The 17,816-nt window shown below is 35.7% G+C and overlaps 1 protein-coding gene across 1 annotated transcript in view; it reads left to right on the forward strand.

Moving 5' to 3' along the window:
* The first annotated feature begins 961 nt into the window (after window positions 1–961).
* The window catches only part of LOC131046551 (uncharacterized), a 99,811-nt gene continuing 82,956 nt past the window's right edge, over window positions 962–17,816 (forward strand). Inside the window, exons 1-4 of the mRNA XM_057980312.2 lie at window positions 962–1,011; window positions 1,501–1,557; window positions 1,693–1,782; window positions 2,381–2,431. Coding sequence (XP_057836295.1) covers window positions 1,531–1,557; window positions 1,693–1,782; window positions 2,381–2,431 — 168 coding nt within the window. The 5' untranslated portion in view covers window positions 962–1,011; window positions 1,501–1,530. The remainder of the gene's footprint in view (window positions 1,012–1,500; window positions 1,558–1,692; window positions 1,783–2,380; window positions 2,432–17,816) is intronic.

Here is a 17,816-nt window from a genome sequence, read left to right on the forward strand (position 1 = left end):
TATGTTATTGAAATTCCTTTGTCATGTTTAAATGGTTATTAAATTATTTTCTTTTGTTTTATATTTTTCAACTTTTTTCTATAATATAGATGCATGTTTTTTAACTTTATAATTTACAAAAAATATTTTACTTGTAAATGATTGGCTAATATTAGTTACAATAAAAAAATATTTCTAATAATTATAAGAAATATTATTATTAAACTAAAAATTATTAAGACAAGTACTCGCCACTATGTTGCACTTGTTTACAATGACATTAATTAGAAGTCATTTGTACATGTAAAGAGCAAAAAATATTTTGTAGATTGAAATTTACACAACTACCTATTTTCTAAGAAATTCCATTTTCTAATTGTTTTAAAACTGGAAGATTTAGGGGAAGAGCACCAATAGATAACATAGTTCCAATAACCGTCACCTTATTGTCATGTTGACCCCCCAATAACCGCCACCTTATTGTTATGTTGACCCATTTGTGTACCACTATTGGAACGTTTGTCCCATTTGTGTACCACTATTGGGACATTTGTGCACCACTATTGGGACATTTGTCAACAAGTACTAGTGATTTTGAGTTGACGGTTACTGTAACATCTTTAGTTAGGTATAGGGAACACTTTGTGTGCATAACTGATTCCACAACGTGCATCGTTACTACCAGAAGCCAGATCAATAGCTATAAGTAGTTAAGTCGCATACAAAGACAACTAAAAAAAAAAATCAAAATCCGATGTACCATTTAATATTTGTGGGCGCACGAAATTAACTATAACGGCTACTAATGCTCTTCCCCTATGTGTATAAATTTTTTTTTGCATACCCTTCCAATGTTGACAGAACACCGTACATTAGATGGGTATGCAGACATAAACATGGATGGGATGCTCCATGCCATTTTGCTGCCTCGGTAGCCAGTGCCGTACATTAGAGGGGTATGCAGGCATGGCAAATTGATGGGATGCTCCAAGCCGTTTTGCTGCCTGGGTAGCCAGTGCCGTATTTCTATATGTATATATATGTATATACATAGATACATACATCCAGTTCCAATTTATCTATGCACTAAATCCTAAAATCCAAACTGAAAGGGTTGCCTGTAATTGAGACTACATATAATAGTTTGCTTTAAAATTCTTTAACACAGTTTCCCCTACCCACAAAAGGTATTAGGTGCCCAACTGTACAAGACCTACACACAAAAACTCAGTTGGGTTTTTGCATGAAATTTTTTGCTAAGTTGCTTTTAACAGGTCACGGTTTGAAGTACTCTTTGTTTTCAGTTTTGTGAAGACTTTAAGGATCTCATTACCCTATTTTACGTGCGTGCTGTAATTGTTCGTATTCTTATATTTTTAAATTTTGAATGGAATATTGTTAATTGTTGAAGGACTATTTGTATTTTGAATGTAATTGCACTCTGAATGTAGAGAGTGCTGCAATTGGTAAAACCTTTCAAAACTCTGTTTTAATTTTAGATGAATTTGTTTTCTAAATCAGCCTAGGAGTAGATGGTTTTGTGGTTGGTCGATGGCTCATCCGACAGAATCGATATCGGTAAAGACTACTCTCTTCTTTATGCATTGCATGTAATTGATTTTAAAATAGTGGCTTCTCTTTGTCGAAGATGAATGGCAATAATAATGCTCACCGCATATGAAATGGGGGTGAATGGTGTTGGTGGTGATGCAGATAGAAGAGGAAGAAGAATACGTGTTAATGGATCTTGGCCCAGATTTTTCGCTAGTCAATTTTCCTCCTAATACACCGTACACTCTCTCAGTAAGTCAATACTTGTAACTGATGGCTGCAATTAGATGATCTTATTACCTCATTACTTTAAAGTGTATTGTTAATCACCTGTCATATTTATTATCTTTCACATAACCAATTGAATAAGATCTAGCCTTGCACTATCTCCTTCCCTTTATGGTTGCATCTGCATTACCGACAATAATAGTTTATTATGCTTACTGTTTGATCAAATGGCCGTCCTACCTTTTTCATTAGAGAAATAATTCTTTTCACTTGAGGTTTCCATTTTCCAAATCCTACCTTAGTGCTAAAAGGAGGATCACGTGCCATGCTTTGTAATCTTTTGCAAACTGTATAAATAATATAAATTCTGTATCAAACAGAACTGTTCTTTTTTTGCTGCTTGTTTTTCTATTGCTTTCAAATCCTGTGCATGGTAAAATATAAATTCCTTCTGCAATAAATACAAGATCACTAGAGTAAAGAAGTGGCTGTATTTCAGTTGATTTTCTTGTGTTTCATTCCTTGTCGTGTCATAAGCATTTTGTTTTGATTTTAGCTGACCTCCTGATGGAGATCTTTCCAAGGATGGTTTTTGATCTTTGTCTTTATTCTGTGAGTGCAGGGCTTAGACACTTTGAATCCGATATTAACTGTTGGTGATGGCTTGAAGCTGGTTAGTTCCCAAACTATGATTTTTCTTTGCTAGGTTACAGAAATTTCTTTACTTCTTGGCTGATGCCAACGAAATGAGCTTAAAGAGCTAAACAAGACATTGCCGTTGAAATCAAATTTAATAAACCTGTTTGGCATTTACATTGTAAAACCAACATAGTGTTGTACACAGAAATTTGTTTGTATCAAGCCAAATACTAAGTGTAAAACTTGTTGTTTATCTTTTGTATGTCAATATCCAAGTCCTTGTTTTTATGTTTGTCAATTTGATGGTTGTTGTTCTAGCTATCATCTTTGTTGGGTTTAAAGTAGAAGCTTTTTCAAGAATGATAGGTGAGGTGGCCTTGTCAGCTGAGATATAGGGAAAGGTAGCGAAGTGTAGAGGTAGGCAAATGAACAATAGATCTTTTGAAGCATGTTGTGATAAAGAGAAGGTACTTGAAGGCAATTTCAAGTTAGGATAAAGCATTCATGTGGTCCAGGATTTTTTACAGGCAGAGAAAGTCATATTAGAGGGTCAAAATCACTATAAAATGTTCCCAAGAAGCTTGGGCTTGTTTAGGGGGTGTGGTGTTGTGTTGCAAGGAAAAATCATTTAAGACAAAGTGCACATCGTTTTCAATGTCAACAGAGAAATATATCATTCAAATAACACTTTTTTCACTTAACTGATAAATGTCAGTGAAACGTTAGAATAAAAGTGCACTTTTTAACTTGCATGATTAAACTCTATCAAATCAATGAAAAACAATGTTTTGATGCTGAAGTGGCTAGGGGTGTCCATGAAGAATGTTAAATTGTCAAAGTGAAATCAGAACCAAAAAGTGCTCCAAGGACATTGGATGTGCCCATTGACCTTTTCAAGTTACTTTGTCAAGTTGGAATCATAAAAGAAGTGCTCTAAGTTGCCTAAGTGTGCCCATGGTGCCCTTATGCTAAGTTTCCAATTGATGAATAGAAGAGAAGGTGCATCTTATGCCTTGGGTGCACCCACCCTATCTCAATGTCAAAATCTCAATTCAAAATTAGACATAAAGTGCATACTCTATGTTGCACATTTACACCTCCTAATGTCAAATTGTCTAATAAAAAATATGTCAAAATGCTTTAAGTGATAAAGTGCCTCCAAATGCTCTTGGTGGTCTTGAGAGGGGTAGTAGTTTGAGAACATGAGGGAAATTCAAAAAGCATGCCTCCAATATGCTAGAGCCAAGGTTTCATCTTCAGATTACCAAAGATGATGTTAAAACAAGTTTTGACAACATTTTGTTTGTCTTTAATGGCATGTTCTTCAAGTTCCATCACAGTTGCTCAAGCATTGGTGCTTATTTTCATCATAGACATGATCTAGGTATAGAACACTGAATTGCACAAGTTCGAAGGGAAGAAATCATACTGAAGTCACCTAGATTGTTCATAAGGTTTTAGGGCTTCTCAAGAGGATTTGTGATGGTTAGAACGAAAAAGCTTTGTTAGATTCATTGTCAGGAGCAAGTGTTAGAGTGACTATTTTTAGCTTGAGCTATTTTTGAAAAGATTATCAGATTCTAAAGAATCTGTTTTTAGAATGGCTATTCATAAATTTGCTATTATTGTTTGGCCTTGTAGAAGGTTTATTTTTAGCTGATAGGTATGCTTATCAAATATCTATTTGAAGGCTTCTTGATTTAGGTGTTGGATATGTTGACCATATTGTATATTAAACTTGCTTTGTGCACAAGAATTCTATTCATAGTGTAGAAGTTTCAGTTAGTTTTTTAATTATTTCTCTTGCAAAACTTTATAAATGCTTATAAATATATGCCATTAGCACACGTTTTTTCATGGACCAGTGATTGTGATAATTATTTTTGTATTGAAATCATTGTTCAAAGGTGTCTTGAATAATCTTGTGATTGTGATTTTGTAAGTTGAAAATTGGTCGATAGTAACTTGCAGGCTTTGTATTGCAATAAATATCAATTTGAACTTTGTATCTTTGGATACAAATATCTATTTTCAGTTTATCTATCTTGTTTGTTGTTAATCCAATTCTTGTGTTATACTCTTTATTATTCGTCTCTACTTTTAGGTGGAGGGTTTGAGTGTTTGCTAGATACTGTAGGTGTATTCCATTAAGCATGAATAGAAAAAAATTTCTGCTTGATTAGAAATGCTGATAAGCTTTGTGCCGCTGCCTTAGAACTAAAATGATAGGTTGTTTCTTAGTTCCTTTCACAATATATGTTCAAACCCTGAAGAGTTAAATTGTACATATTCTAAAAAGTTAGAGGCAGTTTTCTTAGGTTCTAATGTTTAATTTTGTTATCTTTTAACAAGGATTTTCCTTTTCTAATCTAAACAAAGGTTTATTGTTAGACAGTGTTCTGTTTTGTGTTGTACCTGAAAGATGCACATTAAATGGTAACACAGATAGGACTGATAAACTTTGAATTTTTTCTATAATTCTGAGTTTCTCGATAATTATTTTATGTTGAGGATATATTATGAAGAAACAGAGCAAAATGTGCTTGAAATCTTGTAGAGAGTTAAACAAGCCAAATATATTACATTTTCTGTGACTTAAGGAAATGCAACTGCATTTCTCGGATTCTTCTTCCTGAATATTCAGAGTCAGTATGGTCAATACATGAAGCTAATAATGATTTTTTGTTGTTACAATTTTTATATGGTGAATTGTATGACCCTCTGCATGTCCACTCATCTATGTATGCTTTGTGCTTTCCTTACATCTATTCAACTTTCAAAGTTTCTCAAAGCAAAACAGAACACGAATTTGGTAATTGCATAAAAATAACTGTTGCTTCATGATTGAATTGATCACTAGTATTCTGTGGCATTGCAGCCCCTTTTCTTTTTAAGTTTGATCTCATTCGTTGTGTCCTTTTTCCTAACAATAGAAGTGTTCTGTCAAACTTCTTTAAATTAGTTTTGGATTGCATAATATGAATTTTGCACGTGTCCCTGCTTGTTAAAATATATCAGAAATAACAGAAGCCAAAAATGAAAGTCTATGACTTATGGGAGAATAAAATGTAGTAATATGATAACCAATTGTCATGGGTAGCATATTTCCTATCTTGCTTTCTTATATAGCCACTCACCATGACCAACATATGTCCCTGAAGCTAATAGATTGCAGGGTAAGCTAGACCGTTATGAATTTAGTGCCAACAAATATAGATGCGACTTCCAGAGGCATGGGGAGTCCTATTTGTGAATTCTATTGTAGTCTCTCTTATGATATATGGGATGTCTGCAACAGCCTGCTAACAAGCATATGCATTTGGATACCTCTATACAACTATATTCGCATTCGTCCAATCTTTACATCTCCATAGATAGGGCTAACCAATGACAAAATAGGAAGGGCAGCTCATTGCAAATTTGATTTGATATTTTATCGAAGGGAGCCAGTCCTTCCTAACAATAACCACCAGTTTATGTGTGAAGTCCAACAACCACACAAAAATTAGAAAGAGCTCTTTACCACTAGACTCTATTAACATGCCACTTCATTGAGTTTTTAGAATCAGGACTTGTCCTTTTTTAAATTCTTAAGAGAGACCTATGGGTTTCTTGGCTATCTAACATGAATCTTTCATTCTTTTGTCCTCTTTCAGTGATATGAGATAAATATGACGTCTGAATTGAGGGTTTTAAAGGGGTTAAGGCATGGAAACAGATCCCAGGTAGCCACAGCATTGTGAAGGTCCTTTAGCGAATAAAACAACAAATGTATGGCGTAAGAACTGCAAGGTCAGCTGCCTGAGGGTTTATAGGAGTCACCTAGCAAAAGGAGGACACATCTGATATATTTGAGGGGACTTGTAGGTTGTTTAGGAGGTGCTAAGGATAATACTGCTCCATTTATTAACCATGCCTGCAATATTATTGAAGCAAAGACTGTGTAAGAGCAATATCTTCACAGTAATAGAAGTTTAGAATTTGATGTTACCTCTAATTTGGTATTATGACATTTTGCTCTTTAATATCAGAATTTGCAGAATAACTGTAGTTTAATCGGAAAAAAAATTGGACTGTTATATATTGATCGTCATATGCAAGCTATATTGTCAATTGTTCTTTGCATTAATCCCCTGAGGAGAAATTAAATAGACAGGCAAATAAACCTGTTGAGAACACAGAGAAATCAGCAGGTTGTTACAACTGTTGTATCCGTACACCTTTTTGGCTAGACCCCAGAGTAAGCATCGAAATATGAAGCTTAGGGTTCAATAGTTCCCTTGAGTTATAATCTACAATGTGATCCATCTCCCTGTTGGTGCCCAACCTGCTATCACCAAGGATGGCTCCCACTTTTTTCTTCACCTCCAGCAAAGTCTTCTTGAAGTCTCCACTCAAATGCTTGCCAGCTGCCAGTCTGAGCAGCTGCAAAATCTTCGCAAGAAATAGAGCTGGATCTTGGCTAAGGTAGCATAATAATGAATGCAAGCTCTTATCATATTTGATTTTGAAGCTGCATACTGCTTCCATCACAAATAATGATTGTAGTGATATAAAATGTAACGTCCCCACTTTGAAATAGAATTTGATAATAAATAATAATAAAATTAAAATACAAAAGAATAAAAAATAAAAATTAAATTAAAATATAAAAGAATATAATTAAAATTTAATTTAAGTTAATGAATGGTCAAAAGACATGAAAAGTTTTGACTCCCTCAAACATGAGATATACAAGGGAAAAGAGAACCTCATTTGAGGGGGGAATATGGAAGGGAATCAAAAGTGCAGATCTGATAAGACAACAATGAGGAGGCATGACCCTTTAAATGGATGTCTCTTTTCCAAGAGATATATCTCCTCAATAAAATAGGATAGTATAAAAGGATATGGAATGAAGGGATGGAAGAAGAAAAGTAATCAGCATCTAAGAAGAGCTTTAATAGCAATCGAACAGTAGAAAAGAAGATTACAAAATACTGAACATTGTAATAATCAGATCAGAATATAACTTGTGAATATTCCAATCCACTGTGGTAATATAGAAATTGCTTTATATTAATTATGAAAGGAATTACATTGTCTGCAAAATATCAGGAAAATACCCACTAATACCAAAAAAACATATCACCCAGTTCTACTATATCATTCACAGTAATCGATCCATCCTACATCAACCCAAAAATCTTGCAAAAAACAGAGTGCATGACTCTGGATACACATTTCTTCTTAACAGACTAAAACATACTAACTTGCCTCCCTAACGGATTTCCCTTTGACATCAAACAGATCTGCCCGAACATCTAGCGAATCGATCCTCTCTGCAACAACATTGTGACATGAAGACTCACCCATCACCAAGGCACGGATCGGCTTTGTCTTGGTCGACCCCTTCAGTCTTCCGTGTTTACACTTTGGAGAGACTTCAGCCATTGATGGTGGTTGTTCGACATATGACCCCCATTTTGCTAGCTCGACCTTGATGGCCTGTGCATTTCTTGTTATCAGGAAGTCCTTTACTCCATTCAATCCAATTTGATCCAACGCCCTATGCACCTCCTTGTTGCAATTGGCACCTCAAAGGAGGAAAGGCCTCAATGGGGGAGTGAACTCACTCACATGAAGCCAGCTTCCGCTAGGGCAAACAACCCTTCGCCATTCCTTGCCATCCCCGCAAGTTTCTCAAAACCCCTGCACCATTCCTCCTTAACACAGTTGCTTATCAACCAGTTCACTGATTCCTTATCCTCCAATTGAAGACACCACGGCAGAAACATTGTGGCAATGTCTACATTGGCGAGGTACCGAAATTTTGCATTCAGGTATTCATCACCCAATACAATTTTAATTCTGTTCAAGAAATCCTGGTCGCCAATCTTGAACACATGCAATAGTGATCGTCTGAAATGCGCCCCCAAAAAGCTACCATCGGTTTTGAGGCCTAAAAGGAGAAATTTGGTTCCATTATCTCTTGGCCTTGGCTTTCCTCACAAAGAAACATACAAACTTCACCTGGACGATAGGAGATGAAAACAACTACAAATAACCTCACCTCAATGAAGGCGCAATGCTTTATGACACACACCTCATAATGCTGTCCGACTCAATAAATGAGTTGCATAGAGAGCTTTAAAAATTGAAATATTCCCATTAACTCATGTACGAAATCTTCACATTTAAAAAGTTTCCTTAAATGCACTTGACACTTGGGAACGAGGGACATTAAATTATCCCTTTCCTCGTTACTCACCAAATCCAATATTGTACAATACATATTTACCCTGCCGTCATCACAATCAAATTGTTGCACCTTCTCTCTTGTGCTGTACAAAGAGATCGCCATACTTGGATACGTATGCTCCAGCATCAAAAGCGCATCAAAAGCACAAGCTTGTCGTAAATATCTACTCTGACACCAGGCTGCTAACATTCTCTGACCAGCTTAGTCTGCATTAAAGATATGCCACCTTGGCAATGCCTATCGTGCCACCTCATTCCTTGGGATAAAGAGACTAATCCACCTGGTCATTCAAACATCTCCACTGTTTGGTCCACCACCCCCAACTTGCTTGCCATTTGAATAGCCAAAAGAGCTGCATTAATCTCAGCTTCATTATTAGTTCCCGTTCCTAATCGAAGTCTACATTTAGCCAATATCTGACCTTGATAATTTCTCGCTATGCACCCTGCACTTGATGGACCCGGATTACCTCTAGCAGCACCATTGAAGTTTACTTTGATCCATCCCTGCTTCGGTGGCAACCAAGATGCTGGACTAACATCATGTTTCAAAGGATGAACCCTTTCCAGCCCATTAACAGGCTTGGTAATATAGAAATTGTTGTTCAGTTGATATATGAATTTATTTCGTATATATGTTATATATTAATAAGCATTAAAATATACATTTAACACTGCAATAGTCTATCAAAAGGAAGGAAGGAAATCTGCAATTGAGGGAGAACAGCTATTAGGGCACCCTATTGCACTGTGTTGTGAAAGGGAGAGAATGGCTAAGGGCACCTTACTGCAATTTCCTTTCCAACCCCTACGTTGAGGGAGTGTTGATAAACTCAAAGATCTCTAGCCATGGAAGAATGGAGAGGGATTGCATGGAGGGAGAAATGGCCGTCTTAAAGCACTCTACCATGTCTCCTTATTCCATAGCTTATATGACTGAGGTATCACATACAAATGAGACTCTAATTTAGAATCAAGATTCAAATTCAAGATCTTATAATTTAAAGAGAGATTTTACTTGGTAAGATGTAACCCTAACCCTAATTTGTTGCAGTTGGGATTCTAGGGCAAATTAGGAAGGGGACATTACATAAAACCATTTCATATCTTTCCCTATTGTTGTAAAATCATGGTGTTGACCTTATATTTAAAGCCACACACTCCAGCTATTAGGTGACTAAGCTCAAGATCATCACTCCCATTTAAATTATTTGACTTTTTCTGATTTCTTTGGCTTCCCATAATTTTCTTTCCATAGAACAGTTTTTTTTTCACCAACACCTTATCTCAAATGCACATATTATGTGCTGTTTTTGAAGAATCTTATACAAGGCAAAGCTTTTATATAAAATATCTTAATAGTGCTCTTTAATCTTTTTTCAATTTTTTTTCTCTGAACTATAAAATTATGAAAGCAAAGGGGATTAATGTCAAAACTTTTGCCAACTTGCTAGATATTCTTTTACTATAGAGGGGGAAAGCCTTTGCTTTGATTTTTGCATTTTTGGTCTTAAAGGCCCTCATAATTTGTTTTATTAGAATAGCCATTCTCCATAAAATCATTTGTTAAATATTGGACTTTGTCGTCAATTTGGTCTTCTGTCATGTCCCCGCCTTAGTTACATCTTCTAGAACGTCCTTAGGGTGAGTTCAGATATAGTTAATTCAGAAAATCGTCTTATTTATAAGACTTCATGATTTTCTCTCAAGAGAAGATGCCGGCAGCAAGTTACATCCACCATAGAGCAAGTAATCCACGTCTAGAATAGCAGGGTGCTGATTGGATTCCTTAGCAAAGGATATGATCACTTATGCTAACCCAAACTTTAACAAGATGAGAGTAATCTGCTTGATAATGCTGCGACTTCATAAGTAATTATGCTGAGGGAATAATGCTGTGACTTCATAAGTAATCATGCTGAGGGAATAATGCTGGCTGACCAGGCATCAAATAAGAAGAAACAGACCCGTGTTAGTATAACATTCCTTGATGAGCCAACTGCATTCATAAGTATTAGTAAATTAAAGCAAATATATTAATAAAGACCGCATGTAATAAGATTTGATAGTGAATAATAATTGCCTGAAGAGATCGATCCTCTTCTCTTAGTGACAGCGATCTCCTCTAAGACAATATTAAGGATTAGTTAAAATAAATAATAATAATCTGAAGGAGCGGTTTAGTCATGAAAGGGCATGCGATTGGCAAAGGGACACCTCTCATTCCAATGGTCACCATCTTGAGAAAGCCATAACCTTCCATCCCCGACGAAGGAGTTCACAAGAACAACACCAAGCATTTAAGGGAGCATGGAAGAAGACGAGGTTGATATCAAATATCAACTGGAGACTTAGTTCGATCACAACAACGATCATCCATTACAGCAGATTGGATTATTTACAATCATTATTTGTAACAGCAGATTGGTATACTGTATCTTACCTTTTGAATTATATGCTCATTTTCAATAATGTCCTATTTGAATTCTATTGGGAATAATAGGCAAACACATGGTCTATAATATAAGTTATTTCACTTATTCTCACACGTATTAGGGAATTAACATTTATATGATTGCTATGCTTAATTTCATATATATTCATATACATTCATAATACATAAGAAATTAGTATATTAATGACACAATCCTTAATCATTCTCTATTGCCCCTCATGTGGATTGGTTAGATTTGTTAGGGAAAGGCGGTATTAATATCTCACAAGGTACGTGAGCCCCAAGAAGGTGGTATGGACGGGTGTTCCTGAAACCCTCAGGGAGCCTAAGAGGTGGTATAGACAGGTGTTCCTGAAACTCTTGGGACCTACTTGTGGAGAATAGTTTTCTAGTGCCTTAACATAGTTATTCCCCATCCTCCATTAGGGTTGATGATTAGGAAAGAAGTAAGGACTGGGCTTAAATATAGTAATTATCAATTGTATTATGAATACTAATGGTTCTCTAGTTTTAATAATTTGATTTAAGGCATAATAAGTAGGATGGAGTATGTTTAAATATGGAAAACAGGCATACTCCTAGTAGGGGACATTACATCTTCATGTGCTATCCTGTAGGTGCTAGTTGGCAATGCATCTATGATGCTTGTTTTTTAAGAATCTGAGAATGATGGTTATTGGATGATACTGGGACATATAGATTGGCATGTGTCACATTTGTGTATACCTATCTAGCAAGGGAACCATCACCTTTCCTTGTGAGTAGTACGTCCAGAAATGCAAGTCATATATTTCCATCTCCTTTGTGAACTCTATGGTTTCAAGCAAGCTGGCCATGTCAGTATGTATTTACTTTAGACTATCCCTAGCTTGTGATCATACCTTAGCGGCATTGTCAACTAATATTTTTCACAATTTTAGCTGTAGAATAAATGTGTTAAAGTGTTTGCTCATCAAATCTCTTCATAAACAAGTTAGATACAACCAAATTTTAAACTATACTATTTTTTTATATAGATTTCAATCATGTGATTTTGCAAGTTTCATATTTGAATCTGGTGAATGTTCTTATTTTACTAAAGATTTAACTTAAAGAATGTTAAGATTTTGTTTTGGCTCATTTTGGTGGTTTAATAGTGGTGATTCTACCAGCCTGTGTTTTATAACATCATTTTAAGAATGGACTTAGAAAAGGAATGCGATAGAAGCAAGTGAAAGGAATTTTGTAGCCTTTGGTTTGGATTATCGATATGAGAAATAGGAACATGAGAGTAATGACTATTGGAAAGATGGCCAGTGGTTAGTCTTCATGTCATCATTCTTCAGGTAGGGATAAAACATTGTACAGTGAGTGGATTAGGTCTCTATCTAGAAAAAAAATACAAGAAGGGAGGCCACTGGTGATGACTTTAGATTATGGATTACACAACCAATGATGATGACTTTAGTTGGCCAATGGTGATGACCAGATTATGGAGAGCATACACAAGCAAAGGTGACAATGTTAGGCTGATTTACATTTTCTACTATATTGTGAGATGAGATGAGAAGAGTTGATACTTGATGGAAATGTAAAAAGAAGAAAAAATTAACCATCTTAGAGTCACAACTTCAGTATGAATGTCAAACATTGACATTTCCCAGAATCAATGGATCAGGTAAAATCAAGCAAACTTAATGACTTTTTTAATATACATCTACTTAGAAACTCATAAAGAATTCAGTTTGCATCACTACACTTGCATATGATTTGTGAAATCAGCATGTATTAGATGTTCAAGATGGTCATACAAAATAAGATCTATAACGGGGATGATTTCTTTTCATCCTTTTGTTGATACATATCATAAAAAGCTAGTGATGACTGATATATAGAATTGAGGAGTGTACATCAAATATTCAAATCTTCAAGACTTGTGCTAGTGTGTTCTTTTGGTGAAGTTGTTTGTCTTCCTAAGAAGGTAATTAGAAAGCCATTGATATTTCTGTTTTGATTTTCAAAAGAGATGGTTCTATGATTATCCTAAGAAATGGCCCAAGAATTGGGATATTAATATACTTTAAGTTAACAGCCCTCAATTCAAGGATAAAAAATGCCATTTTTGTGTCAGCTTTGTTGTAAAAAAAATTTAAACAACAATAATTCGCATTATTGTGTGTGTAGTGAAATGTGCTTTTAAAGGATTTGAAATAACAAGGAAATCAAATCAAGAGCACAAAAAAAAACAACAATCAAGATAACACGTAAAAAAGAAATCAAACCATCACACAATCCATCAAAATGAAGTATGTTGACCTCCTTGTTGTGTATATTTGCCCAATGCTATTAGATTTGATGTGCTCACTAGAATTTTTGCAGCATAATGGTGCTCTTGGATTCAAAATGCATGAGATTTGTGAAAATGGCTTAGTATTGGTACTATGAATGAGGGGAGAGTGCACTGGAGGATTGAGATTGCAAGATGAAGATAAAGGGTGGAGGATCATTTGACTCTATCAAGGCATGAGAGATTTTCAAGTGGCAACATGGGAGAGGATGTGAGAGAGGTGGTAGATGGAAGAATACACTTGGAGTATGGGCAAGATCTTGCCATAAAGGCATTTCTTGTCCACACACTCCAAGTGTAAGGAGGGACAAGGAATAAAGAAATTTCAAATTCCTTGATCAAACATGTTAGGGGGGGACCCATATGGGCTTCCTACCCAAAGGAGAAAGCCTTTAAGGCTGATTGGGCAAGTGGGGAGGCCTTTTATGGCAAAGGTTGACCCCTTCCTAATGCGCAAACTTTTAAGGGGGGGTTTAGGTGAGGTTAAGATTAGGATTGGGATGCAAGTGGAAATGTGGGAGGATGAGACATTTGGAGAGAGAATGAGTGTGGAACTAAAAATTAATTTTAATTCCATTTAGAGGAAAAAGATTAAAACGAATTAAATACCTAGGTATAATCATGGGCTAAGGGTATAATCAACTAGGTAAATTAATTACCTGAGGAGATGACATGGGCTAAGGGTATAATCAACTAGGTAAATTAATTACCTGGGGAGATTGTTTAGAAAACATAATAATATCGATAATTATATAATAATGAATAATTTATTTAATAGGATAGTGAGAATAAATGAATAACAAGGAGAAATCGACCAAATGCAAATGGTCGATTTTAGGTGTCTACATTGTGCATGATTGGTGATGTTGGCTATAATTAGTCAATGGAATTTATTTGATCTAAAGGGGCTGGATGGATTTGTTAGGGACATATGGACGAAAGTAAGTTGAGGAAAAAAGTGAAGGAACATGGTATCAATGGCTCTCTAAGTGTAGGCACTATTACCTATTTTTCGCTTCTAGCTGAAAAATAGGTTAAGTTATGCTTGTTTTTTACAAAATGGAACAAGTACAAATTGCTTCTGCTACATTACATTCCAACTGCACTAGAAAAGATGAACTAAAGATTACATTTTTTAATACTTCTAGTTTGTAGCAGCAAGAGAGAGAGACGCCTCATTTCAAAAAGAGAAGTATTTTTATTGATATTCAAGCATGCGTCCCACACAAAGAGTCGTGAGACTAGCTACATACATCAGGTGCAGGAAGGAAATACACAAACATGTATACATGAGTACAAAAAATAAAGAGAGCATGTTGAGAATGGAACCAGTCATTGCATGAATGACTGGAAAGGCTGGTGTAGACTCGATGTTGCCTTTGTCTTGTTGCTTCGTCCTAGTCTGTATTTGCTTTCCTTCTGGTATCTGCAAGAGAGTTAAAATATGCAATGCGTTAGAACATTTCGTTCTAAGCAATGGTTGACTACATTCCTAACATGTGTACTAATGCATGCATATATATATAGTCCCCACATGAATCAGATGCATATAATTAGCATCACAGAGGGGTCTCAGAAAAGCAAATATCAAATCGAAGGAAAATCACCATACATATGCATATTATTGCTAACATGTTTGCTTCATGTGCAGGATTAGGAAAAGAACATCTTGCTGGTCATAAACGTCACAAATGAGTGGGGGTAAATGAGGCTCCCACAAGGGTTGAGCCCAGCTCATATGAAAGCAACAACAATGTCCCATACAATCAAGTTATATCAGAAATCTGTGGCAGCATATAGAGCAGTCGCCAAAGGGTAAATAAAATGATTTTCAAAGCTACAACTCATTAACATATGATCATATATTCTGAGATGAAAGTGAAAGATGTATCTATGCGAATATGAGCAACATCTAAAGGACATAAAGAGCTCTTCATAGGCAGAGAGACATAAAATTATCATTAGCCTATGTAATCAGCAAACAATCATGCTGTTTTCAAAAACATACAGTCTCACAGATGCACAAAGGGACCCAAGTGTATTGCTGTCACAGAAGGTAGCAATCAATTTTGCAGTCAAGCAGCAGCAAGATAGAGAGGTTACAATGCAATGAAAGAAGTGTAGCATCGAACAACTCAATGACTTGAAAATTTCAGAAATTCATTTCCAATCAGATGAAATATGGACCATTCCATGCTTCCAGAACACCAATGCTGGAAGGTTCAAAGCTAAATGGTTTTACAAATCACTTGGAGCAATGGTATGTATTGGTGAGGTCCCACAAATGCTAGCTCTAGGAGGACTTCAGATCTCAATCCAAAAGGTAATATACAACGATGAATGGCAGTGAGCTAGACCTGAGGGGGATGTGCATACAGATAATACTGAGAAATGAACAAAGGAGGACAGCTCAAGTATAAGTTTTAACAGTCCTATAGCGTACATTGAAGGCATGACTTATATTGTAGTCTTAGACCCTCAATGAGGAATAACTATATGGGCCACAAAGAGCAGTGAAGGAAAGTTACAGTACTAGTTCAAGGGTAGCTTTAATCAAAGGGCTCCATTTATGATTGTTCATTACCACTGTGCAACTCAGTGGCGAATAGCAAACTCAGTCATTGAGGTACGAATCAGCTGATATATAACAGTGAATAGTCACAGTCAAGTGCTTGTAAGCATATAGATTAAAGAGAGAGCTGGAAATGCAAGGGTATACAGCAGCAAATACAAGTATGCAATCACACAATCAGCCGATAAGCATAATGATAGCCTTCCTCACTCAAAAGATGTATGCGAGGATGTATTTATGCTAAAGTAATCTCCATTATACAGTAAATGAGCAAGTTGCTATTATTTTCAAAACAAAGGTAGCAGCAGCAGTCATGTATGAGGAGTGTGGTTCAACACAAACCTTACAATGAAAAATGCAGTCACATGGCAGTGATAAAGTTGTCATGATCTACCAAACATCAACAAGAGAATGTTGTTACTTACTGCTGCACACAACAGAGCATGTCCACAAGAGATGCAAAGGTTATAAGAGCTGTCCATAAAGACCTTAATGCAACATTCAACATTTCAGACTCAAAGGACGGCAATGGTAATATGCACTTCAGATAGTTTCCATGCAAAACAATCAGGGACATTTTCAAAAGTCACAAACTCCTGTTTTGCATCATACACAGGAAATTCAATGTATTTGTCAAGCATTATCAGGCTAAAGCATCATCAGAGGGTCTTTTAACAGCATGAAGAGGACATGATGGGTGGCTGTTCTAGTTTAGTCTAGGTTTTGAGAAAAAGCATGCGGATTTGCCATTTATACAAGATTCATTAAACAGCTGCAGCCACAACATTAAAACACAAAGACAAGCCAGTGCATTATATAGGTTGTCAAAAACAACGTATTCTAGCAGCTCGGAAGGTATGAGTGTAATGCAGAGATCTTTCAATAATGCAACATGTTGCAAGAGTTTACACTAGGAAAGAGAGATCCATGCTCTAGAATGCAGATATTTTAATCCTTTTCAGATTTATCAGTTGTTACCAGAGAGTAATTTCTTCTCAGTGCATAGAAGGAAGAGGTTTTACGGTTTCCAAAAGAAGATGCAATGCAGTCCCAACATGACAAAAGAATCACACCATTTCCAACAGCTCGAGCTTGCTGCAAAAAACCCTTGATGGCGTCCAATGGCAAGAGAACTCAGTAAATTGCGCCCAATTTTCACTAAGTGCAAAGAATGTGCAGAAAATCATCCATGGCGGCCAGACATTTGGCAGAAAATCGCGCCCAACAGCCAAAGACCTAACGAAATCATGCCCAGTTTTCACTAATAGTGAAAGGACCTGCAGATAATTGCAGAAGATGGCGTCCACGACAGCCCCAGTGTGCCCAGAATCATAAAAAAAGTACAGTTCAGCCTTCGAACCCTAGCTTCACGCCACAACAAAAGAGGATAGAAAATATCGATGAATAAAGTGAGGTTTTTAGGGTTGAGAAATTCCCTAAGTATTCATCGATGCCAAAGGCATTGTTTGCCTTTGCTTTTTTTTTGCTTTCTCCTATCTTATCCCCCGTAAGTGCCTAAGGGGTAGACATTTTATTAAGTGATTTATTAACATCACTTAATAGGTGTTTTGTAATGAGACATTTATCAAGTGATATTAATAAATCACTTAATAAAAATGTCTTTTATGAGGACCTTTGAATAAGTAATATTAAATTCAATACATTTTAATTAAAGCAATTTTCTAAAATTTTATTATATTAATTAAATATTTTACTTTACTTTATGTTTATAATTAAAATCAAAATAATAACAGATAAAATAATAATAAAATGTTATTAAAGTGAAATTGGTCACTTTATTAATAATTTTATCATTATTTCATTTA

Source organism: Cryptomeria japonica, chromosome 3 (genome assembly GCF_030272615.1).
Source record: "Cryptomeria japonica chromosome 3, Sugi_1.0, whole genome shotgun sequence".
In the NCBI taxonomy this organism is placed as follows: Eukaryota; Viridiplantae; Streptophyta; class Pinopsida; order Cupressales; family Cupressaceae; genus Cryptomeria; species Cryptomeria japonica.